This window comes from Neolamprologus multifasciatus, chromosome 14 (assembly GCF_963576455.1).
Source record: "Neolamprologus multifasciatus chromosome 14, fNeoMul1.2, whole genome shotgun sequence".
Taxonomy (NCBI): domain Eukaryota; kingdom Metazoa; phylum Chordata; class Actinopteri; order Cichliformes; family Cichlidae; genus Neolamprologus; species Neolamprologus multifasciatus.
Window position 1 is genome coordinate 39,659,370 of NC_140452.1, and position 26,312 is coordinate 39,685,681.

Consider the following 26,312-nt stretch of genomic DNA (forward strand, 5'->3'; position numbering starts at 1 on the left):
GAAGTCCGTTTCCGCCACTAAAAAAACAAACAAGTATCCATAACTTGAAATTTTGAGTTACTTTTCTCAATATTTCGAGTTAATAACTCGAACTTTTGAGTTAGCCCTGCCAATCAGTAATCTACGTGAATGAGGTCACTTTCTTGTTACCCGGAAGCATATGGCGCAGAGTAACGCGCACTCAAAACCGGATCGCAACAAATTGGCGCTTTCGTCAGTACGTTTGCTGATAGTAACACCATGTGATTCAGCTAATAACACAAGGATTTCATCATTTTCTTCTGTTTGGCTCTCAGCGAAGGCGGTCATACTTTTCTCCTCTCCTCTCCCTTATCTTCCCTGCTTAGCTCCTCATGTCCTTGTCTAGTCTCGTGTTTTTTTATTACTTTCCCTGGAACACTCTCTCACAGTCTGTGTCTAAAACCTAAAGAGAATTATGGATTTGATCAACTGGTCTCTGAATGCTATTGACACCCTCTTCTCAACGAGAAGTCTGGGTTCAGGAGAGCCCGAGTGCCCTGGAGGGACTTTCCCTGCCGGATACACGATGGACGGGTGGCAGAAATGAAGGATCGTGTGCCTGGCGGGACTGTCGATCGAGGACGCTGAAGATATCTACCTATTCGGACCCATGATAACAGGGTTCTTGCTGATCGGAGCTGGCTTGGCCCTGGCTAATCGGAGAATTAAGAAAGTGGAACCGGCTGTTCAAACCCCCCCAAGGCTGCCTGCTGGGATTGAAACGGTGGGACGAGGCGCGACTTCTCAGAATGGGCTCACTGAATGCAGCATGGTTAAGAGCTTGGAGGTGCTAACGGCTGCATGAAGGCTCGGAATAAGACCTCTGAGCGTATATTGGATTACATCAGGGAAGAATCCACTCGGAACAACACCTCTGGGCGGAAGCTGGATTACATCGCGGATCAGTTGGCTGCGGTCGTGAGGTCTCAGAATCTGCTCTGTGAGCAAAAGGGGGGTCCCATTTCACTGCAGGGCAAGCTGCATGTGGCGAATAAAGCTTTGATTGATTGATTGATTTTTGAAGCCACGCTGAAAATACTCAGCAATCTGTGCATTCATCACTGGATGTAGCTGTAGCATTTGTACCTGAGGGCTTCAGCTTCCGGGTAACAAGGAAATGACGTCATTCACGTAGATTACTGATTGACATGGCTAACTCGAAATTTCGAGTTACTTTTCTCAAAATTTTGAGTTAATAAGTCAAAATTTTGAGAAAGATAACTCAAAATTTCAAGAAAATAACTCAAAATTTCAAGAAAATAACTCAAAATTTCAAGAAAATAACTCGATATTTCGAGTTATGGATCCTTTCTTTTTTCTTTAGTGGCGGAAATGGGCTTCCATAAAAGTGAGTTATGGCCCTATGATTTATGTAACAGTCATAATTTTGTGACATGTCATAAAGGTATTATATTTCAAAACCGGATTGTAATTAATTAATAATATGAATAATATGATTATAAAATATGAAGATGGAAATTTGATGATGGGGTTAGAAGAATTAATATGTCTGAGATATGTAATAGAAAGTAATCATATATTGAACAGGTTTTGTCACTTGCCTCCCTTGTGTTCCTTGTGTTATGTATCGTGTTCCTGCTTTCTATGTTCATGTATTTCCTTTTTTACTTTGACAGTCCCGTGTTCTGTGTCAGTGTATTCTGTTTTGCTTCCTCCCTGACTTGTTTAGTCAGATTTGATTCAGCTGTCTCTCTTTTGTTACACATTCCCTGGTTACCCTCTGTATATATGGTGCGTTTTCCTTTGTTCCTCGTCGGATCGTTTGCTTGTCATCCCTGTGTATCTTCCTCTGTGTTTCTTTTCCAGTGTTTCCAAGTCTCAGGTTACTTGTTCTCGGTTTCAGGTTTTTGTTAGTTTTTCTCAGTTCTCAGTTCTCAGTTCGAGTCGCCTTTTTTCGTAGTGTTTTTTGCAGCCAGAATTAAAGGCTCACCTTTTGTTAACATTCACCCTCATCTCTGTGTCTGCATTTGAGTCCACATTCTTCTCACTCCACACCATCTGACAAAGGGTGTGTTTGTTGTCATTTTAAATTCTGAAGCCAACATGTTGAACTTTATCCAGCCAATTACATGTACATTCAGCTTTTTAGAGCCAATTAAAAACCACTCAAAAAGCTCTTCTGGAAAAGAGTACCATTCTCAAAACAGAATCTGTAAAATAAAGTAATATGAACAGCAAAACAGTACTTCACATACACAGAACAGCAAACCCCAGGGTTAGAGCCTTTAAGCACAAACAGCAGAGACACAGAAAGTAACAGCAACTAACCTTCTTTTATAGGCGTCCACAACCCCTCCAGAGACAAACAGTGAAAGTGGAGAGTATATCCTTGGTTTAACATAAAGTTCATTGTTGCAGCCAAGGAGAGCACAAAAGTGATCTCTTTAAACTGAAGTCTATTAAAGTCTTTTAGCTGCAAACAACCAACCACATGATGTCACATTCCATACTGACAGAAGATGGTGCTAAACATGTTTTTAAAACTGTAACTTTAAGCAATTATTTTTTAAATCCAGCTTCACAGACAGTATTACATCTAAGTCAGTTTTAGAGAGCAGGGCTCAATGGTGTAAATTAACCTTTACATGTCCCCTTTCAAAGAGAGGCAGGCTCTTGCTTCCACCAATCAGACAGCAGGAGAGGCCGGCTTTAACCTGATCAATGAGAAAGCTGGGACAAATGCAATCGCATGGCAGGATGGTGTAAATGGACCAAACTCTAGTCAGGAGAACAACTGAGATAATCTACACACAATACGAGGTTAGTCATTAATAACTGCAACAACATGGGAATAGAGCTGCTGCGAGAGAATTTAACATTAATGAATCAATGGTACGGAAGTGGAGGAAGCAAGAAGAATGAGTTGAGTAAAGTTTGACTTATTTGACTGTTTTGTTTCGCTTAATGCGCCTTATAATCCAGTGCGGCTTATGGTCCGAAAAATACGGTAATAAAAAAAAATTACAATCATGACGCAGACAGGAAGTGTACTTTTTGTTATGTGCTACACGGTAGTGGACCCAGAAGCAGACTCAATGGACAAGGCTGATATTTAACAAGGTTTTATTGTACACAGTGTAACAGTCGCAGTTGTTTGGTGTCTCTTTAAGACAACCTAAGTTAATGTTTAGTGATGTCACAAGTATGTGCCATTGCCCTCCGTGAGTGTGGGAGAAACGGGCTTGCACATGGACGCATGGACTGAGATGGACCTCATATCTTTACCTCCCTAAGTTAAAGTAACGTTATGGGTTGTATGAACACTGAACATCATGCATGATAAGACAACAGCCGTTCAGCTCGGCCTTGTAAGGTTGGTGAAGAGTGTGTTTATGAAAGGACAAGCTCTTTGGAATTCCCAGTACCAGTGTGGTCATGAGTTTCCTGCTAAGCGTTTCTGCCGCCTACTCTCAACCACTAAATACAAGCCACGTTACAACAGGGAAAATGATTATCTCCAGAGTAGTGATGAAGGTGACTGTAGGCAAGTATGAGTTGAACAGGTTTTAGCTTACTGGCTGGTGGGAGGCGAGAAGCTTTGGGAATAGTGGAGCAGTGAGTGTCTGGCAGGATGGAGGAGTGAGTGAGAGCATTAAGGTTCCAACCCTGAGATTTCGTGAAACTAGGAGTGAAGGCAGACAGGTGAGTCTTGTGAGTAGTAGTGTTTTTCCAGAGAGAGATTTGCAAACAGGATTGAAGGTCGTTACCAAGTGCCGCCAGTGTCCAGGAGAACAAACTGCAGTCAAGGTTAATGGAGGCAAAGAAACTAGGAGAACAAAGAGACCAGGCTAAATATAAGGCAAAATACATAGACTACAAGCGACAAGAAAGCCTACTTACCAACATAAGGTAGCAGCTAAACTGGCAAAGAGTGAAGGACTGCACAGGCCTTAAGAGTCCGTCTGCTTTTGCCGCCGATGAATCACAGGTGAGAGAAGCAGGTGAAGAACCACTCACGACGGTGAACACAGGGAAAGTCAGGGTCCAGATAAACACCAGACACTCACTCGACTCATGACACTTATATCATTCAAGGTTCCCCTTGAGTCTTGGTTAGACAATGTGAAGCATCGCACAAACCTTTATTGGACCATTGCATCACCCTTATGCAAATCATTTGTAAATTATTTGAACAAATTTAGGGAGAAGCACATCCTTTTTAGCTTCTTTTATTCATTTATTTCTCACACCTTAAACTAGATTAGCGTTGTCAAGGTTAGCATTTCTCATGCTACCATCTAGTATTTCTAAAACCCAACATCAATATATGCCCTGTTGACTCTCAGTTGACAAAATTATAATGAATTTTCATATTCCCAAATTTCATCAAACCATCTTTAAATTTTGAAGCTTTTTTAAAAAAAAATATTTTACATCACAAATTTCAACACTTCACTTCACAACACAGGTCTGCCCCAGGGCCTTCTCCTGGTGGGACATGCCCGGAACACCTCACTAAGGACGCGCCCAGGATGCATCCTTGTCATATGCCCGAACCACCTTAACTGGCTCCTTTCGATATGGTAGAGCAGTGGCTGTACTCTGAGCCCCTCCCGGATGGCTGAACTTCTCACCCTATTTCAAAGGGAGAGGCCAGCCACCCTTCGGAGGAAGCTCATTTCTGCCGCTTGTATCCACGATCTCATTCTTTCGGTCACTACCCACAGCTCACAGCTCATGACCATAGGCGAGGGTAGGGACGTACATCGACCAGTACATTCAGAGCTTTGCTTTTTCACTCAGCTCTCTCTTCACAACAGCGGACTGGTACAGCGTCCGCATCGCTGCAGCCGCAGCACCAATCGGTCTGTTGATCTCCCGCTCCCTTCTTCTGTCACTCGTGAACCAGAACTTGAGACCCCCTCATACTTTAATCTTCGTAACATGAATTGTTTCCATCCATCCCTCTCACTCAATAGTAATGCCATCACTGTTTACACCTTGGCTACATCCTATGTCGATTATTGCAACTCTCTTCATTGTGGTTTAATTGGTCCAGAAGTCTTGCTACTCAGATCATCACCAGATCACTTTCCATTAGTCACAACACATCTGGCTTCCTGTTAAATGCCATATCGTTTTCAAGATTCTACTCCTCACCTTGAATGCAATCTACAACCGCATTACCTCTCTGAACTACTGCTTCCATCTTGCTGTCCCTTCCGGTGTGTCTGACTACCATGGGGTCTAGAGTCTTTAGAGTGTCACCTTTCTGGAATCCCCTCCCACCAGACATTTGTAACACTGACTGTTCATTTTCAAATCCCATCTCAAAACATACCTGCTTAACCCGGCTGTCTTTAACCTGTCACATAAATTCTCTGTCCTTTGTGGTTTTAAATACACTAAATTTATTTTTGACCTGATGGGTATTTTAGTTAATTGCTATTTTTGAACTCTTTTTGTGTAAAGTGGCTGTCAGCTTTTTGAAAGCCACCTAAAATAAAATGTATTACTATCATTATTAAATGGTGGTAACCCCCGAACCAGATGATGGACACCGGAGATGAAGGGGGGCATCAGGTTGGAGAAAGAGCTATTGGGCTTGGCTAGCCTGTAGAGGTGGGAATCACCATAAATCCCACGATACAATATTATCACAATACTTAATGCACGATACGATATTATTGCAATTTTTTCAAATATTTTGCAATATTCAGATTCTGTACATAAAGGTAAACTTTATCAATATTCATTTGATCTAATATCAAAGTCTCGCACTCAGTCTTTCTCTCATTTCAGTTTTATTGTTGACAAACTGAACGGTTTGTATTACAGTCTAGTCCAACTTAACTGAATCAACCATCTGGTACAATTATAGCTATTCTGAACTATGCAATTTATGAAAACTATGCAGCCCATTCAGCAACTGAAGAATTTGAAAGTAAATTAAAACAAAATATAATTTTACATTAAATAAAAAAGTTTTAAACTTAATTAAAATAAAACATGTCTTAAATTAAAATAAGTAAACTGTCATGTTTATTGCTGCCAAAAAAAAGTTAAACACATTTGGACAGTGAAGGAATGTCAGGATTCTTGCTCAGAAAAAGGATCAACATGCTCTGACGTCAGAGCACAAAAACCTTTTTGTAACAAAATATCAATTTCTGCTGTCCCTTGTATCGATACATTATTAGCAAACAAAATATCACGATACTACACAGTATCGATTTTTTCCCCCACCCCTACTAGCCTGTGGTACTTAGGAAGCAGATGATAGGTACTGACAGGCCAAGTAGAACGCGGCTCTGGGAGTGGCAGAAACAAAAACGTGGATTGGGGGGAGTTCTAAGAGGCCATGGAAAAAGACTTTTGGACTTCCTCAAAGAGTATGTGGCAAGCCGTCAGGCAACTCAGGAGAGGAAAGCCTGCACTGTGTACAGTGGGGCGCTGCTGACCTTAACTGAGGATATTGTCAGGTGTTGGAAGGAATACTTGGAGGACCTCCTTTATCCCAATGACATATCTTCTATAGAGGAAGCAGAAGGGGATGACTCGTCCGTCACAGGGGGTGAGGCAATGAGGCAATTGAACAACTTCTTGGTGGCAGAGGCCCTGTGGTGAATAAGGTTTGCCATGAGTTCCTGAAGGCTCTGGATGTTGACATTGACAGCTGCAGAGTCTGATGTGTTAAACATGAAACAGGAAGTGTTGATCTGAAATATGCTCAGAATGCAGGCGTGTCACAGGTTCATCTGGCTGGACTGTCAAAGTGACAGTGTAGCATGCGCGGACTAACATCCAATCTGAGTGCAGATAACATAAAGTGTGAGCTGTAGTTAGGCTGACAATCCTCACATCACAGAAAGGTTTATGTGAAGAATAATAACGATGCCAAGAAGATTTACTGAACAGTTTCATGTTGGCAAAATTATGAGTGCAGACACCTGTCTGGTGGGTTAGGATTAGCGGGAGTTCAAAGCAGCCACTCCACTGCAAAAGATCAGCGACTCCATCTATTCATTTTCTGCTATTTATTTGTGTTGTGGGCTTCGACAAAGATAACCTTTCAGAAATCTCAACTAAATCTGGTAAAAGCAACAAAAATTATTAGTCACTACAACTTCTCTCATCTAGATGATCTGCATCACTCCAGAAATTTATCTTGAATGAGTACTGAAATTCCTCTGTATGAGACGGTCCACAAACAAGTTTGATTCTTTTCTTTTATTTAAACAAATTAAAATAAAAGGCACATAAAACATTGGAAATATGTTTACATAATTATTCTCAATGGACATACATTTAAAAAAATGTAGGAATGTTTTACCTTTCTGCTAATCAGAAAGCCTAATCTTCATATATACAAAAATTACCACTGTTAATGTTCTAATACAAAAAGGATTTATAAAAGTTTTTTTTCCTTGTGTGTCATAACTAACATGTCTTCTGAACTAAATGGTTTATACAAAGATATACATTCATTTGCCTTCACATCTGCCAAATTACAAACTTCACCAAAAAACAAAGCAAAATGAAACGCAAATAATTATTTGGCCAAACAAATTGTTTTTCCTATTAGGCTGGATTACAAAGTGAAACCACACAGAGAAATGTCAATGATACGTTAACAGGAGCATGCGCTTTTAAAGATCAATCACTTTGTGTTTCAAGATTAGTCCTTAAGTAGAAAACATTAAGTTCATTATTGTTAGCTTTAAAGAACAAAGCCAAAAACTGGCCATGCAGGACCCTAGGCCGTTTGAACTAATGAAGGATTCCTTCACAAGGCTATTCTCTTGCACAGCTTAACTAGAAGAGGAAGTATCAATGTGTGAGAAAAGTCTTGTAAAGTATTTTAGGCACACTTGTTAACCAGCCACTAAAGAAGGACAAATGACACCACATACTAAGCTTTCATCCTGTATTTTTTTTTTTTTTTTTAGTGTTTTTGTTTTTATAAAAAGTCTTCACCCTTCTAATTACCTTCTAATCAACTCATCATCCACAGGCAACATAAAACAAACAAACAAAAGAACCAGGAAATATATTTTCAACAAATAATGCCATTCAAAATTAAAAGCACCTTCCCTTGTGGACTGTTAGCATACATAAAATGAAATTAATGAGCTAAACAACTGAGTTGCCAACATACAGATGAGCCAGGTGAAGTGGGACTGACAGTCATTGTCCAGTTGAACCAAACTGGAATGCCGCTCTATGTACCATTGTCCTGTAGTCCCTATATCTTACCATTTACTGCAGGTGCTACGGAGTTCCTACACTGTAAAAGGGTGAAAAACTACAAAATCCAAGTATCAAAAAACTGTATATTCATGTTGCTCAAGACACTCACAGCCAGGAAACATGTTCACCCTTTCAAACAATCAAGCAGACATCTCCAGATGTAATGTGCTCTGTAAACCTATTCCTGCTCAAGAGAGCAGCAGAATATGTGCAAGCTCACAAGTCTTAACTGAAGGGGGCACAAATGAAAATGAAATGGCTGAAACAGCAGGAAAAGGTATGTAAACATTTAGAGTCATGAGCCTGTAACTTCTAAGGGCAACTTAGTGGATGCTGCATGCACATGGTTGCAAATTGTCAAAACCACTAAGTAATAACATCAGTAACACAACACCCATCCTTTAGCATCTTGATCTTTTAGTTACACCTAGGCAAATGTTCTTTATTAATTATCCCAATTATCTAGGTTGCTAGAGTGACAAGAAAACAATAACAACAACAATAAAATAAATAAAATAAGGAAGCATATGAAACCTACAGAGAAAACTCTGCTTTTGCACAGAATAAGGCTGTAGTTTATTTCTCTCTTTCTAGCAACAGATAACTTTCCTAAACAAATTACAAACATCAAGAACATTTCTCTGCTGACAGGTTTGATCTGTGCTGCTATAGTTTGATATTACTAACACTGTGCCACAGCTAATGGAAATACAAGCAAGACCTAATGTCCTACTATACTATTGCACTGAGGATTATTCTAGAAGTAATTAATGGCTTCATGTTCAATCTCTAATTAGTAGCACCATTTGGAGTGGACAACATGTAGATAACTTTGTACTATGACCATTTTCTTATTTTGGTAATCTTAGAGGACAGACAACACTCAGTATTCAGTATTGGAGGGATAAGGTCTAGTTAAAGCCACAAGCATTTGAATAACGTTTTTATTATGTTGTGCTTAAAGCACCACACTGGCAATTTTAATTTTGAAACCAAAAAATTAAAAACCAATATAATTAAATTAGAAAAATAACCAAGATGTGATTAAGATGCACATTTTCTGCCTTAAGTCAATAGTTTAGCAAAAGTATTGCTTTATTTACTAATGTTTAGCAACGGTAATAAAAATGATTATCTTTTGCAGTCAATGACTGCTGGAAGTCTTCAACCCATGGACATCACCAAGATGTGGACATCTGCCTAGGTCTCCAGTTTTGTCTTTACTAACTGAAAATATGAATTGACACCAGGTGACTGGTTTGGCCAATGAACATATCTCACTTCTTTTTCTCTTGGACTGGTTTTGCAGTCTACCTTGCAACATTATCTATTTGCCATTAATAGAAACAAAGTATAGTTGTACACTTCAGAATTCATCCTACTAATCCTATCAGAAGCCACGTCATCAATAAACATTTGTGGAAGCCATACATGCCCGTGCCAAGGCTTTGTTTGACAAATTATGTAGTATGCTTCGGATCTCTTCCTACTATTCTGGTAAATGAAAACATTGGTTTTATTTATCCAAGACAAAACCAAAATGTTTTCTAACCTGGTCTTCTTTTTCTTGAGTGTAACCAATGGTTTGACTCCCACTCATATTGAGGTTAATAACTACCACATGCAAATTCAACATTTGTAATGATGTCCAGATAATTTACCAGCTAAAAATAATAAAAGAAGAGGTGTCACTTTGCCATGAAACTGTTTGTCAGCTGTCTAATTGGGGCCTGTAAAAAAGCTGCTGTAATTCATAATAGTTAATACAGAATTTATGTAAAACCTCTTAAATTAAAATTGAAAGTCTGCATTTTAATCACATCCTAATTATTTGTCTTAAAATCCAGTGAGATGGTGTACAAATGTTTTTGGACATTTGCGGCTGTATAAAAACTGCAGCAAGTAAAACATGTTTTCCTTTTTAGTGGGATTTTTCTCATAATAAAAATAAAGTGACACCAGGCTTATGTATAAGACTCCTTATTCTCCTTTCTCTCCAGGCTGGACGGCCACATCAGTGTTGATGAAGGTTTTGCACCAATAACATGTAGTTAATAGAAAGGCTTTATCTACCGTGGGTAAAGGCAATAAAATAGTGTTTTACATTATTGGTTTGAAAGAAAAAAAAAGAAAAAGAAAAAAAGGTCAGTGTAAAATGTCTGACATGTTGACACAAATGATGGACAGTGATGGGATCCACTATCTGCTAAATTAAAAATCTAACCAACTGAACACACCACAGAAACTTTGGGACTGCGCCACTTAAATTTAATGTCTTCTCTTTTGGCTTTCACGTTTAAAAAGTCTTAAAAAAAGCTAAATTTAATGTTTGACTTTTGATAATACCAGGATTTTAACAGGCAAAGCCTAAGTGACATTTTTCAGGAAGCAATACTTTCACCTGTCACGTTCAAATACAAAATAATACAACCCCCCCAAACTTAGTTCCACATAAACTTGTCTCCAGCAGTAAGGAATGATTGTGCTTCCAGCAACTTTAACTGTAGAAATTCTGCTGGGGAGGGGCGCAAAATTTATCAAAACATACTCTAAATAAACATATCTTGTTTTAACTTTAAAACATATCAAATATAAAATACTGAGAAGTCCACTAAAATAAAAATCAGCTAAAAAGGACAAAAAAAACATTTCCTTAAGAAGAAGCAACACAAATATTAAGACATTTCCTAAATATCAGTATAGCATCACACATTATCCATATTTTAAGATGTCCAGTTGCACAATATAATTTTTACTTCTCACTCTGATAAGATCAACAGTGTCTTGTCAAATAACTTGACAATAACGATCTTAAATGGTTTGTCTCCCTACAGTATATTGCGTTTACGGTAAAGACTCCTGCACTGAGTTTGCTCAATGTCAACCATTACAGCAAAATTATACATATTTGTAAAAGGGTAAAATGCAAATACAAAGTAGTTTAACATAGAACAGCTGGAAGTGTAATAACTGCCCAATAATTTAAAACCATGTTTAAGTGAAAGAACCTACTTTTTGGTTCGAGTCTATTGGTGTAATTAAAACTGTTCACATGATCAACTGTGAGTAATACAATTGACTAATAGATCAATATTAGCATTATCAAACATTAAAATGGTACAAAAAGTAGAATTCATATTTGAGCAATATATTGGGTCCTGGAAACATTTGAGCGTAATCGTGTGATGACCAGGACACGTTAGCATCTACTGTGTTCGTCTCTTTAAAGGCAACAATTTATTCTCTCTGGTTTTCAGATGAAAAAAAAAATCTCCATACTGGTTAAAAGATTTCCCCCCTTCTTTCTGAAAATATCATTCATGGGCAAAATTACATTTATAAAATTCTTTGGCTTAAACCTATTTCCACTTCTCCCAAACTATGAAATCACATGTTATCTGGTTAAATGATGACGATGTAACAAATTGGAATTACCTGAGCATGAGAGCTCATTCGTGACGTTGAAAGCAAGCAATGACAGCTCTTTAAAACATGGACATGTAAGACTGGCTCTGCCTTCAGGGATCCAACTAATAGGTTTGACAACTATTTATCAATATTATTGGACATATTATTGGATTTACAGATTTTGCATCAATATGATGTAGGACTGTGGTTTTTCAGGTTCACTGAATTAGGCAAAAAAAACAAAAACAACTCACAATCAACAAAGTCTTCCCCTATTAAAACATTTCTACTAATGTCCTAAGGTAAAATGCATAAAACAAAATGCATATATATTCTATAAAAGAACAATTTATGTACATGCTAGTACTCTAATTAATTAATTTCTGACCATTGCTAAGTTACAAAAATATGTATTTTCTGTATTAACTAAAAATAAAATTCATAATTACCACATAATGTTGTAATAATGTTGACCTCTGTAAGTAACAATCATTGGTTACCATCTACGTGACACATTAGTTCACCTTTTTATGCCCAGTACACTATCAACTCATTTAGAGGGAGATTTTACTAATATCTAATGGCTTTGTCCGTTATTAGGCAGTTAAAACATCACTAACTGTTACATGAGGAACAAACGTTCTACCAAGGAGGGGAGGATGGCAGAACCTGGGAAAGAAAAGGCATAGACTCCATGGGCCTCATAGCAATATTGAGTGGCCCAGTTATATTCATGGGCATAGGAGTGGTGATAGCTACCGGGTGGGCAATATTCATGTGTGCTGTTGTAGGGATTCCAACAGAGGTCAGGTTCACAGGGCCAGTGATGGTGACAGGGTGCTGCAGGTTAACTGGCGATGTAATGTTAACGGTGCTGGTGGCAGTATTAATCTGAGCTGTGATGGTAACAGCATTGCTGGAATTGACAATGCGGTTCATAGCAGAGGTGTTGGCTGCAGAGTTGGTGACAGGTGTCGTAGCCGCAGAGCTGTTGTGTAAGTTGTTGGCATCTGTATTAGAAAAGAAAAAAAACAAACAAACAACACATTTAGGGCTGGTCAGCCTTATAGATACATATTACCCTTTCAAAACAAGGAGACAACAGCCCTCTCAGCTCCTCGGCTGTGGGTGACTGAAAATATCAATACATCATTATCACATAGTGTCAACTGTGGTAATATATTTGAAGAAACCTACCTTTATGAGAGTTGTCAATTAGGACTTGGAAGGAGTTATTTAAAATCTCTCCTACCGTCAACTCACCTGAGGGGTAAATTCAAAAAGCAGGATCAATAGACTAACCAGTTAATTATTGTTAATGGTATAATTAAAAAATTGAAACAGAAACATATTAAGGACATCTTAAGTTCTGCATATTCTTAAGGTTGGACACACACTGCAGTGTAGGTCTTAGATCAGTAAGCTTAGGATCACTGACTAGTTTCACTCTTGCCCACAGATAACTGGCACATTGCTGGGTCATTTGTGATCCATTCTCAAAAAGAAAATCTAAATTTCAAAGTCCAGACAGAAATGACAGCTCGGTAATAGCAGATGGCCTGTGATGAAATGTAAAGGAGTGCACATCTACCCCGAGTGCTATGGTCCTTTTTGTGGTTAATTTAATTGATCTACTGATCCTGCTTCATGAAATTTAACCTTACATTAGCAAAATATCTATTATCTACACATGAGAATAGCCTCAACTGTACCAGTGCTTCAAGAAAAAAAAAATCTCTTTGTACTTAGGTGACATGGTACAACATGAATTAAAACTGGCCACTAATGCTTTGCAGAGGTTATGCTTAAATAATTAGGGATTTCTGCTATTTCTGCTACGGGATTACCTTTTCGTGGCCCTGAGTGGTTCCACTGCCAGTCACTTATGCCTATTCAGAAATACAGACACATATTGGGTTACATAAACAAGGGGAGCACTGCCATTATTCTTGGAGTCAACTTGATCAATTAGTCAAGTTGTGTGTAGGTGGGAATGGGGTACAACACCTCGACCAGGGTTTTAGCCTTTCTAGTATAAAATAAAACCAAAATGTCAGTCTCTCAAATTAAACTTTGTGTGTGTGTTTTTTTCTATTAGGGTAAGCAAGGCCAAATATATGATTTTCAAATAAATTATAAATGTCTGGGTCTTAGGGTGATGGATTAGCTAGGGCTAAAGAGGCTAACATTCCTCCATCTTGGCCTGTGCTTCGAGGATTCTGACAGTATGACTCATGGGTATAAAGTTAAATATGTTGCAAGAATGTCAGTGCTTCTAGAATAAAATTTGGAAACATGTACAAAACATTTATATTTACTTGTAATTTTTTTCCACACTTGTGTTTTAAATTTACAGTTACAGAACAAAAATATTGACAAATGTGTAGGTTGACATTTAAATCATGGCTTCTCTCTCATTTGACTCAGTTACTTTAAACCTACACTGAATTTTGTTACTACAATACACACATGGTGCATGCTTGTACACCTTTAATCTGTCTATAGAAAGTAGAAGTAAAGAAAGTTTTTCCACACTTAAGCTTTAAGTTCCTTTCTATGGCGTTATTTTTGTGCCACTATTCTGAGCGCACGTAAAAAAAATTTGAGCGCGCGTAAAAGAGGTTTGCAGGTGCAAGTGTTGTATTTCGAGAAGAAATTTATTTTGAAGAAAAGCTGAATTTGAGTAAACAAAATTCATTGCTGCGTGCCAAAAATGTATTACCGTGTTTGCTATTATCCACACAAACACACACACACACACACACACAATAGCAGCCCCTCTCGCTCAGTTTTTGCATTTGCGCTCGCTCGCAATGTGTTGCTCACGCTCTCAACATTTCTGCCCGTGCGCGCTCAACTCTTTCTCTACACCGTTATATTTGCGCCACAAAACCAGCCAATCACAGACTTGGATGCAAAAAAAAACTCTGATTGGCTGTTCTGGTCTCCAATCAGCTCGAAATGAAGAAATGCAATATCCCAGAATCCATTTCGTCCAAAACTCAAACGAGGCAGTGGCGGAGGAACACAGAGTGGTGGAGTTTGAAACATTACTCTGTCTGGGTCACAAAATAAACTTTTAAGATATTTTCATGCAAGAATGGTGCTGTGTAAACTTCTAATACCTGCTCGATTTATGAAGATATCACATATTTGCATAAGTGCTCCAACGTTTTTGGAGATGCCGGTTACCCACCAGCTGACCGGGTGGTCACTCGGGTTAAACATAATATATAAAGCTGAACTGACAAAAAAATCACCGACTACACCACCAGGTGTTATAGGAAAAACCATAAAGCCTTTGAACTAAAACAAACGCTGTTGTGACAGTGACGTACAGTCTTGTTGGTATATATGTATGATTTGTATCACCTTCATGTTTCCAAACCGATATCATGAGCAGCAGCTTTTACGGCTGTGGCTCCAGCAAACATCAGCTGATACTAGATATTAATTTTAAATAAATTCTAACAACAGCTGATCAAGCTTGAACGTGCTGCTGTTGTTGTTTAGCGCGACATCCGCTGGTTTCGTTTCTGGCGCAAAGTGGGAGATAAACAAACAAGAGAGATTGAAGTAGCAACAGGAGAGGGAGGGGGAGAATGAGGGGAGAAGAGGCAGCTGTGCAACGTAAAGACAGAATAACTCCAGCTTTGTGTCTTTTTTTTCATCGTTGCTGAAGTTTGGGACGAATAGCAATCCTTTTCCTCTCAATACGGATGTATTGTAATTGGTCCAGCCCAGAGTTGATCATGACCAATTGGCTAATCTACCACCTTTCATTGTTTATACCGTAACAAAAACAAACAAACATAAAAATGAAAAATCACCATCGGCCCACCGGGCAAATGCCCAATGACCAGTCCAGCTATGCGGTCAGCTGGTGGGTAACAGGCATCTCCGAAAACGTCAGAGCAGTTATGCAAATATGTGATTTCTTCATAAATCGAGCAGGTATTAGAAGTTTACACAGCACCATTCTCGCATGAAAATATCTTAAAAGTTTATTTTGTGACCCAGACAGAGTAATTTTCAAACTCCGCCACTCTGTGCTGTGTGTGTGTGGATAATAGCAAACACTGAAATACATTTTTTGCACGAAACAGTGAATTTTGTTCACTCAAATTCAGCTTTTCTTCGCTCAAAATAAATTTCTCCTCAAAATGCAACACTTGCACCTGCAAACCTTTTTTACGTGCGCTCAGAATAGTGGCACAGAAATAACGCCATACCTTTCTTGCCCTTTTTATATCCCGTCTCTGGAAATCAAACCATGTTCCACCATTACTGGACAGTATGAAGTGAAAAACAAATTATTAATATATATACTCATTATTTACAAAAACCATTATTTCAGACATGCCCTTGTTTTGACTGTACAACATGGTAACAGCCACAGTTTCTAAATGGATCAGTAAGTATTTAAAAGTGCAATGGAAGTCAGAGCCTTCACCTTTCAGGCTCCTCTTCTGTGGAACCAGTTTAATTTGGATTTGGGAGACAGACAGTCTCTACTTTTAAGATTTGGCTTCAAACATTCCCTTTTGCTAAAGCATATAATTAGGTCTAGATCAGGAGACCCTAAATCCTCCCTTAGTTATGCTGCAATAGGCCAATGGTGCTGGAGACCAGGACCATTTCTTCTTCACTCACCTTTTTCACTCAGCATTCTGCATTAAATTAGTAGTTATCAATAATGTCTGTCTCTCTTCCACAGTGTGTCTTTATGTTGTTTTCCTCCCATCACACCCAACTGGTCATGGAGGTTTCTGCCCTTTCCTTCCCACTGTTGACAAATGTTCACTCAAAGAGGTAATTTAATTGCTGGGTCCATTAAGCGTCTTTACCTTATAATATAAAGCGCTTGAGGCTGATTTGGCCCTATATAAATAAAATTTAATTAACTAACAGTCCTCTTTAACTGACAATGCTGGTAGAAACTAAGTGAGAAGACACTGCTGGCATGTGGACTGAACGCTTGTCAAATATCTGAGCAAATACTAATGTCACAGAAGCATACTGGTCACTGCATTTATGCTGGATAACTCGTTAGCAGTTGCAGATATACAAAATTCTCTTTCAACTTCATTTTTGCTGGTTGAAAGAATGAGGGATTTTGTGTTTGCAGTGATTTGCTCATAAATCACAGGTGCTTTGTGGTTACAAATCCATGTGGTGGACAGAGGACAGCTGAGAATGAGACATCTTGGTCCTCTGCTTTGTAATAAACTGCTCGTTCAGCGGGTTTTGCAACATGTTTACCACAAAAAAATATTTTTTATTTTTACTTTTAGGTAACTGTAAATTTAAAACACAAGTGAAAACATCTTAAAAGTAAAAATGTGAAAATACAAGGTCAAATTTTTATCCTAAAAACTTTCCCATTATGTAACATTTCTCAATTGGTGTTGATACATTTACACTAACATTTTCTTCTCCTGGAAGCAGGTTTCTTTGAGACACTTCGTTGGTCTACGAGCAGACAGTCTTTGGGATAGGATTTTGGAAATCTGGGTGGTCACATTTTGGAAGCTTTAATAAATACTATAAATATCTAGAAATGAAACCTACCATCTAAGGTTAGAGATATGCTATTTCCCCTAATAAGACCAGGTTTTCCTCTGAAAGCTTTTCTCTATAATCCACACGCTTTGTAGACATCACCTAAACAGACCAACTTCTAACATTTTCCCTTTCATGTGATGTGTGCAGTTTAGTAGTTAGGGATTACTTATAAGAAATATGTAAACAAACAAACACACAAAAAAAAGGTGATCTCAAATTCCACCAGTACTTAAACCTGCACAACCACAGTAAGAAAATATAATTATAACATGATATTGTACAGTTCTGTGGAGTCCATTATCTCACAAGAAAACAAAAAAATCATTAAAGACTATTTCAAGTATACAGTACAGTGCAAATGTCTTGAGCCAGCTTTCATTTCTTTATGACTTTCCAGGAAAACTGAAAATGGGTGTAGTCATTTTTTAATGCAAGAAAATAAATGGAAATGCAGTATATAAGGGGAAAATTGAGTTTTTACAATTTTAACAGGCTTGAAAGTCAATATACAAGTCAATATTGCTACCTTTACAGTTTAACACAGCCTGAACTCTCTTAGGCAAGCTTTCTTTAAATTACTTTAAGTAGTCTTCAGGAATATTGTTGGCCGTTGGCTGCCTTTTGTTCTTTTCTCTGTCAAGATGATACCACAGTCAAATTAAAGTTGAGGTCCAGGCTCTGGGGAGGTCAATCCATAACTGTGTCCGTTTTTCAATTGAAGTATGCTTAAGCAATGATGCCAAAAGGACTGGCTATTTTGGCATCATTGTTGAAGAATAAGAGAAGCCATTTCCAATCAAATACGTTTTTAGATGGTAATGCACGGTGGATCGAAATCTCTCAGTACTTTTCAACATTTATAATTCTCTTCATTTTGATAAGATCCCCAATACCAATGGCTGAAATGGAGCTGCAAACCATAACAGTGCCTCCACCTTGTGGTACAGATTGCATTAGACTATCACTCCTGACCTCCACTCTACATACTGATGACAAATTAAACCAAAAATCTGAAATTGTGTATCACTTCATAAGACCTGATGTCACTAATTATTAGTCCAGTTCTTGTGTAATTTAGCATACCTCCACCTTTCCCGTTTCCCCTTTCTTAAGAATAGTTTTTTGAAAGTTACCCTTCAAATTAGACCATTTCTGATGAAGCTTCAGTGAATAATAGATGGATAGATGGAATGATCAGCTGAAGAGTCAGATGCATTTTTCAGGTCTCGTGTTAGGTAATAATCTTATAATGATGCATTTTTAAGTAAGTATGTAATAAAAAAGAAAAGAAAAAAATAGTATCTTCTAGCTGTTTAATTGCTATGTTTGGCATTTTCCAAAGATTCAACTGGAGAACTGGGAACAAATTATGTGTTTTTGTCACAGGCTACTAAGGGTGGGTGGTATAAACGGTATACGGTAGAAATTATATAAATTTGGCCAACGGTAGAGATTTTGACTATACCGCTCTATCGCGATAACGCATGTTGATGGTGTCATCAAGCTGCGCCTGTTTTGGTCGAAAGCATTGCAGCGGCTGCAAACAACATCATCTGCAAATTATGCTGGGCGACAGTCATAGCAAAGAGTCAAAGCACTTTTGGAATATGGGGAAAGCCAAAAACTGTGCTTCCTCCACTTCCGTACCATTGATTCATTAATGCTGAATTCTTTCGCAGCTGCTCTATTCCCATGTTGTTGCAGTATATTAATGACTAACCTCGTATTGTGGATGGATTACCTCAGTTGTTCTCCTGACTGAATTTTGGTCCGTTTATAGCATAGGTGTCAAACTCTGGCCCGCGGGCCAATTTTGGTCATGTTTTTTCAGCAAAACGTGTTTGAGTCCATAAGAAAAGATTCATTCTTATATCTGGAGGAATAAATATATTTCAATAAATATTAACGTTAGCCCGCGACTTTGTTCCAGTTTTGAATTTTGGCCCACTGTGTATTTGAGTTTGACACCCCTGGTTTATAGCATCCTGCCATGCAATTGCATTTGTCCCTGACCACCAGAAACCCTCACGTTAACTTTTATCGAGTAAAAAAAAGTTTGCGTTCATCCTCCAGCTTCACTGTGCTAATGTTATGCTAACATAGCTGTTTTGCTAGCAATCACGTAGGACATCATTGTATACCAGCTAGTCAAACTTCAGTAACCCTACAAACGTCACTGCTGTTTAGTTTTCTGTCTTCATTCCACTTCATGTTGGAAGTGATAGCAGAGCTGTACGTTTTAATTTTTTCAGAAATCTCTCAGTCAGAACATGCTATATCATGTTTAGGTGGAAACTAGCGAGCTAACTTCCTGCTAACTTCTAACTCTGTTGAATTTAATAAATTCTGTTTTCATGGATGCCTGGATGTTAAACTTAATTGTTACACCTGGTAAAGCAGCAACGCTGATAATTTTATTAAAGATGAAAGAATTTAGACAGTTGTTAACTATCAGTAATGCCGTAGTGTTTGTTTGACTTTGGGACCTGAAGCCGACAGAGTTTTGGACCCAGATTACTCCGCAAGGCTCCTGACTATGGCAGCTGTAATGCTCCGACAATCCATCAAGCGGTGCGCCTTCATAGCTTACCAAAGTCGTACTAAAGACAGATTTCTGTGCACACTGTCAATTTTTGAAAAAAATTAAAGGATTTTAAGTGTGCCTACGAGATATGAGATGTGACAATATCGTTTATATGATATAGTCTATGTTACGTTATAATTATACTTGTGGAACTGCAAGTTTGCCTCTCTTTCGTCCACTTTTATCTCTACGCAACGTTACTCTGCCTCGGCTCTCTCCTTCACTGAACACAACTCCCACTCCCCCATCGCTTCACATGCAGGCAACGACAAGATGGACACAGCAGCTATCAAAGAGGAGCTGGTTGGTAAAAAGAAAACATTTGGAGATTACCATTTTAGTGCTGTCAGCGTGATGTTAACGCCATAGCTGCATTAACGGGGCAAATCTCCGTTAACGAGTTACCGCAGATGACCCCGTGCGTAGGGCTGGAGGCATCAACGAGCTGCGCTAATGCGTTGACGCCTAAAATCCTTTAATTTTCTCAAAAATCGACAGTGTGCCATATGTATGAATTCTGGTTGTGCTTACTGACCGCGAACCGATTTTATGTGGTACACAGCGCTCAGAAACCTTTCATAAAATGTTTTGGTACGACTTTGGTAAGCTACGAAGCTGCACTGCTTGATGGATTGTCGGAGCATTACGGCTACCGAGGAGCCTCGTGGAGTGATACGTGCTCTGCTTCAACGTAATATTACCGTACTGTGTGTGTATAAGGACCACAAATGGCACCTGTAAGAGACATGGTTACAAAAAGGATTTCAAACTCTATGGGCTCAAATTGTGGTCATAAATATTTTGTACTTGTAAATCAGGATTTGTATGTGTAAAAATAATTTTTGTGCTTGTAAAAAAGATTTGTGTGTGGACTTGTGAGCCCAAAAATACGTGTGAAACTCTGCACTCAAGTTTCAAGTTACAAGTACAAATTTTGACCCTGTTTTTCTTCCTTTCATCTGATTGGCCAATGTCATGTCAATCACAAATTTAACTATCCAATCAGAGAACAGATGGGTTTGAAATGAAATAAACATTTCATTGTTTGTAATGATTATCTTCTCTGTGATTACAGATGCTGCCCTGAGATTCAGACCTCAGCACCCCCAAGTGGCAACAAATGATCCTATATATTCACTCTTTGTAGTAACTCCAAAATTAACTGATGAAAACAGTACTAAGACTAAAAAGTACCACATGAGATGCTGTCAGTGAAAGCTGCAGCCGTTTTATTGATAAAAGTCTAACATCCAGGTGACTGGTTTCACTATACAGGAGCATAAACAGTAACTCAGCAGAAACCTGCTGATCTCAGACCTGCACAGCCTCTGCTTTTAACACAGACTGTAGTCAGCTGCATGAAAAGGACATGATTTGGAACATCAAAGGTCTTTACTTGTATATTGAACTAAAAACTTTCACACTGTGTTTTGCTAATAGTGTGTTATTTATCATAAATTAATTAAGAGCCATTCATACAAGAGTAACAAGAGACAATAATATGTATTTTAAATTTTAATATCTTTCTACTGGACTGAATACAACATTGTTATGTCAAAGTCCAGGTCCTCTGTGCTTTATCTGAGGATGATGTGCACTACTGCTAACATTACACAAGGCAAAGGTCGCCATCACATTGTTTATGAAGTGCTGGGTTTAAAGATGTTCTGTGATGGGTCTACGATGGAGATCTGAAGAAGATATCCCTCTGAGGGAGCTGCTAGTGAAGATAATGAGTCCTGCTTCATTCCTCCTGATGTTTCTGAAATAATGTCTCTCTCAGTGGGACAACCGAAAATCTGGCATAGGACAGCAGTGATGAAAGAAAGGGAGAAAGTTTCTGGAAACCTCTGGCTCCACAACACCTAGCTTGGTCCTGATGGTATCCTTCACTCATTTTCCCCAGGTGAAATGTGTCTGTGAATAATAAGGTGAACTCTGGATCCTGGTATTAAATGAAAAGAACAAATTACACTTCCACTGCTGTGTTTTTGAATCTAATATTTTATTTTAAAGTTTCCATGTTACCAGACTGCAGAGTGCTCTGTGAGTGCTATGGATCTAAAACTGCTTAAATCTTCATTTTTATATCATCCTCAGGCTTACGTTAAAATCTCAAAGGACAATATTTAAAAATCTAAGTAGTGCTGTATCATTCAAACCAAGTCTATGAAAGTAACATAGGCGTGTAGCATCACTAACTAGCTAGCAACAAGCCTCTAACACGGTGCATACACTAAAGGCTAATCTAGCTAACACATTAACAATAGGGGCTACAGAGTGATGCCAGATGTTGTAGAACTATAAGATGTTAAGCTGTGTCTTTTTTAAATTATAGCAACATGGTTGTATTCACCTTCATTTAACGAACCATCAGTCGTGGTAAACCCATCAGCAGATATCCTCAAAATTGGGGCAGCTGGGCTATATAAAAAGTGTAGGTGGGTTTGTTCGCGGTTACGTCCAGCGGGTGTGTGGGTGGGAGTGTGATGCAGCAACTCCACTTGAAGTCACTACTGTTCATACTTGGGCTCCAAAAGTGCAATATGGCAGCCCCCACAAAAAGGTCATTTTGACTTCATTTTGAGAGGAATTGGAGCCACGTTGTCCGTCTAAACGCTCCACATCTGTAATCATTACCGCAGCAATATTATTACAAATGCAAAAGTGAGCAAATAAGGGAAGGAGATATGCGCCTACCTTTATTGTTACATGGGCTGTTGAAGCTAGCTTGCCCATGGGTCTTGAGGTGACTTGTGATGTAGGCGGCACTTAGCATTTTGCCACAGATGTTGCAGGTCACTTTGCCTTCATGTCTGATCATGTGAGATCGCAGGCGGTCTTTGGTAGCAAAAGCAGACGTACAAGCCTGAGAAAAATGAAAAATCAGGAAATCAATTTTTCTTTTTCAACTTGTATTGTAGTTTCACTTCATTAACAAAACACTTTGCAAAAAGGGCACTCTAGATAACTAGTGCAGCTTGTGCTGCATTGGTTGCTATTTTCTGTGATCAACCTCAAGATCGTTCATGTTACTTTCATGAGCAGCATGACTGATCAGAAATGTGTTTTGCCAAAAACCATGGACTACCAGCCACTACATTTCAGAAAATGCATATTTGAAGCACAGAGAACTCAGTTATTATAATATACAAAGTAACCATAAGACATGATACAAATGGAAATTAACAGTTTCTGAGTGGCAGATAATCTCTAAACAAAACTGCCCTTTATTGGCCTGTGATGAAGACACATGACCAAAATGTAAACTTAAAGTAAACATGAAAGCAAGAGACCCAGTCACAACTCTTACCGTTACTTGGCACTTAAATGGCCTCTCTGAGGAATGGACGTGCTTGACATGACAGCTTAGATGATCAGGTCTGAAAGGTGAGATATATACATACCAATTTAAGGCTGGGTAATGTGGTAGTTACAGTAACTGAAAAATCCAGGCTAAGTTTTAACACAAGAATCCCTTATACTATTAGATTTCCCTTTATATAAAACCCAAATAACACAAAACAGATCACAAAAACAATTCCAAACATTATTTTGCTTGTCAGGAGGCCAGAAATATAGATGCATGGTTTTCTATGAAGAAGGTAACACAAACTTAATATCTATCTTGGACGAATCACCTAATTTTATTGAGAAGTTTTATCATTTAATTAAAATTAGTAAAATACTCACACAATGAAATATTATGTAATTTAGGATTGAGAAATGCTACACTGCATAAATAGGTAGATACTTATGGAACGCCAGGACTGCCATAATGAATTAATTAAATACACCATTAAATAATTAATTAAATGTGGCAATAATTAATTAAATGTGGCAATAATTAATTAAATGTGGCAATAATTAATTAAAATCAGAAATAATTAATTACATAAATATTTATGCAATTAATTAATTAATGACACATTTAATTAATTATTTATTTCACATTTTAATTAATTATTGCCACATTTAAATATTTATTTAATGGTGTATTTAATTAATTCATTTTGGCACAGTTGACTCCTTCAGGTCTCACCATGAAATAATTTTATCTGTCAACCTCACCCATCAAACTCAGGGGGCGTGGTTAACGCTGGTCGAGTCAAAATCATTGCTTTGGCCTGGTGGCCATTGTTTTTAGCACACAACAACCGGCATGTGGAAACTAACAGAACTGAACTTTGAAAAGCCCTGTTTGTGTGTCACCAAATACAGTTTTAATATTTTTTTAGCCGAGAATGTAGTGGTTTAATCTTCATATGTCTGGTCGGTTTCTCAAGATAGAGCCTCTTCGCAAAAGTGCTTCGATGATTTCGGAGATGTCTGCCCAGTCTCACGGCAAAGCGTGGGATAGACCCGCGCGCCTCGCAAACAATCGAGCTGTTATTACCACCGACAAAGCGTACACAGCTGTAATAACCCCCGCTGACACTGACTTCTTTTACTGAGGTTATATTTATCGGGTTTTTATTTCCTGATGTTCTTATGTGTCCTACGTGTTTCAGTCGCCAATTCTGAATTATAACTAACATTAAAAACATGTTTAAGGAGGAGAGAGAGCAAATAAATTCGATTAACAGCTGATCTTTGGGTTTTGTTCAGTAATCAGCGTGACCTGCGTATAAACGCATAAAAGAGATAACGTTGGTGTTTCCGTCATGTAGTAACTGCTGGCTTTAACTGTACAAAGGTTGTTCGACACTATGAAACACATGCAGACTTCATGATGTTCGGCTAATATTTTTATTGTGAATATTAATCATGAGGGTAAACGGACCTGTACACCACGGAGCAAGATCAGCATATCCACGAGATCTTCAGCTCTATGAGTTGACACGGAGTTTCCCAGCTGACTAATCTTACGGTCATCTACGAATATGTCACGGGTCATATCGATATGATTTTACAGAAAATCATCCTTATTACTGCCAACTATTCCAGAGACGTGAAAATCTACAGCATAAAGAACAAGAAAATATAGCAGTCTAACGCAACACTGTAACAGAGATGAACCGTCAGTTCGTCGCAGATCAAAGTGAAATGAAAGTGATTGGTTGAACAGGTGTTCGTGATCTGTGTTTTCATCAGCGTAAGAGACTCAACAGCAGATTAGAATAACATTTATACATTTAATAAATCACCAAATGAATTTTTTGAGTCATTTTTTGAGTTTGTATTCCCTCAGCTGCAGACTCGCTGCTGTTTAAATGTTTGAGAGGAAGATTAGATATAAAGCAAACGTCAAACATAGACTCAGTCTGCGTTCACATTTGATATGAGGCCAGGACGGATTATTGCTGTGTCCTGTTTTAAGATCATACATGTAGAATTGTTGTCTGACCTGCGTCGATCCAGCCTCTCAGAGTCCGTTGTTACCATGGTTACTGCATAAGCAGCTGTAATGTAAACAGCTGGCACAGCGGGAACCTACCGGGAGCATGGGTGTTTATGTTTTTCATTCCAAAAGAACTGTCTGAATGAACAGTCAGAACTGTCTGACTGTCTGAATGGTTATCTGACGTTAACTTGGATAAATTATAGTTAAGGAGTATCACAGATAACGCCCACGTGAGCTGTGTGACTGTTCACCACTACACTGAAATAAGTAGGCTATTACTGAAATACACGTGCGATATCATAAACTATGATATAAATAGGGAGGTCCTATTAACATGTTTAGTTTTAAAGGACACCTTCCTGCCTTTAGTCTTAGGAAATGCGCCTTCTCTTTCCTTTTTGTATAAAACATTTTAAAAGTCAGTTTAATCTCAAATTAAATCTAAAACACACCAGATAAAGAAAAGCGAATGGTTCAGTCTAACACATGTGCCAGTGAACCATTAAACGTCTCAGTTATGAAACGTAACTTTAACCTCAGCCAAACCGATTTGCTCAGTTGTAAATAAAACAGCAAAGTAAACGTGACCCGACAGACAAAACCTGAGTGAATTAAGTCCAGCGTTTAACACTGAGAGCTAAAACTCAGGTGAGGTTTCAAAGCTGTGTGCCGGTGATTGGACATCAGACGTGGGCGTGTTTCTTGAATTAGCAGCAGGTGTTAAACAACCGCTGACAGGTGAGGAGGAGGATGCATGCAGGTAAACTGAGGGCCTGTTGAGCTGATTGCTGGTGTCGTGAGAAAAATGTCAGCTCGTTCTTTATGTTACAGAAGCAAAGAGACACAAGACCAGTCGGTGAAAATGAGAATCTGCAAATGTGGAACACGGAGAGTGGAATATGTAAACAACCCGGTTAACGTTAACAACTAACAAACAAACTAAAAAACAAAACAAAAACCAAAACAGTTAAGCTGGAACACCGGGGCTGTGAGCTCGGTGCACTCTGTCAGCTGACTGTTAGCAGAGCTAGTGAAATCTCTGAAAACACCTGAGCACTTTTGCAAACATGTTCTATGTCGACAACCTGACCAGACATGTGAAGATTATGCCGCAACATTCGCGGCTAAAACACTATTAAAAGTGTAGTTGGTGACAGAAAAATGGGGTATTTTAAGTTT

At 38.4% G+C, this 26,312-nt stretch overlaps 1 protein-coding gene across 3 annotated transcripts in view; it reads right to left on the reverse strand.

Moving 5' to 3' along the window:
- Nucleotides 1-7,197: 7,197 nt before the first annotated feature.
- LOC146504652 (vascular endothelial zinc finger 1-like) overlaps nt 7,198-26,312 on the reverse strand; it is a 34,366-nt gene continuing 15,251 nt past the window's right edge. Inside the window, exons 3-7 of one of the 3 annotated variants that reach the window (XM_085130408.1) lie at nt 23,103-23,172; nt 22,490-22,658; nt 13,488-13,529; nt 12,838-12,903; nt 7,198-12,650 (exon numbers count right to left, since the gene is read on the reverse strand). In XM_085130408.1, the coding sequence (XP_084986534.1) occupies nt 12,283-12,650; nt 12,838-12,903; nt 13,488-13,529; nt 22,490-22,658; nt 23,103-23,172 (715 nt within the window). In that variant the 3' untranslated portion in view covers nt 7,198-12,282. The remainder of the gene's footprint in view (nt 12,651-12,837; nt 12,904-13,487; nt 13,530-22,489; nt 22,659-23,102; nt 23,173-26,312) is intronic. The other 2 variants (XM_085130409.1, XM_085130410.1) reach the window with 2 other exon arrangements.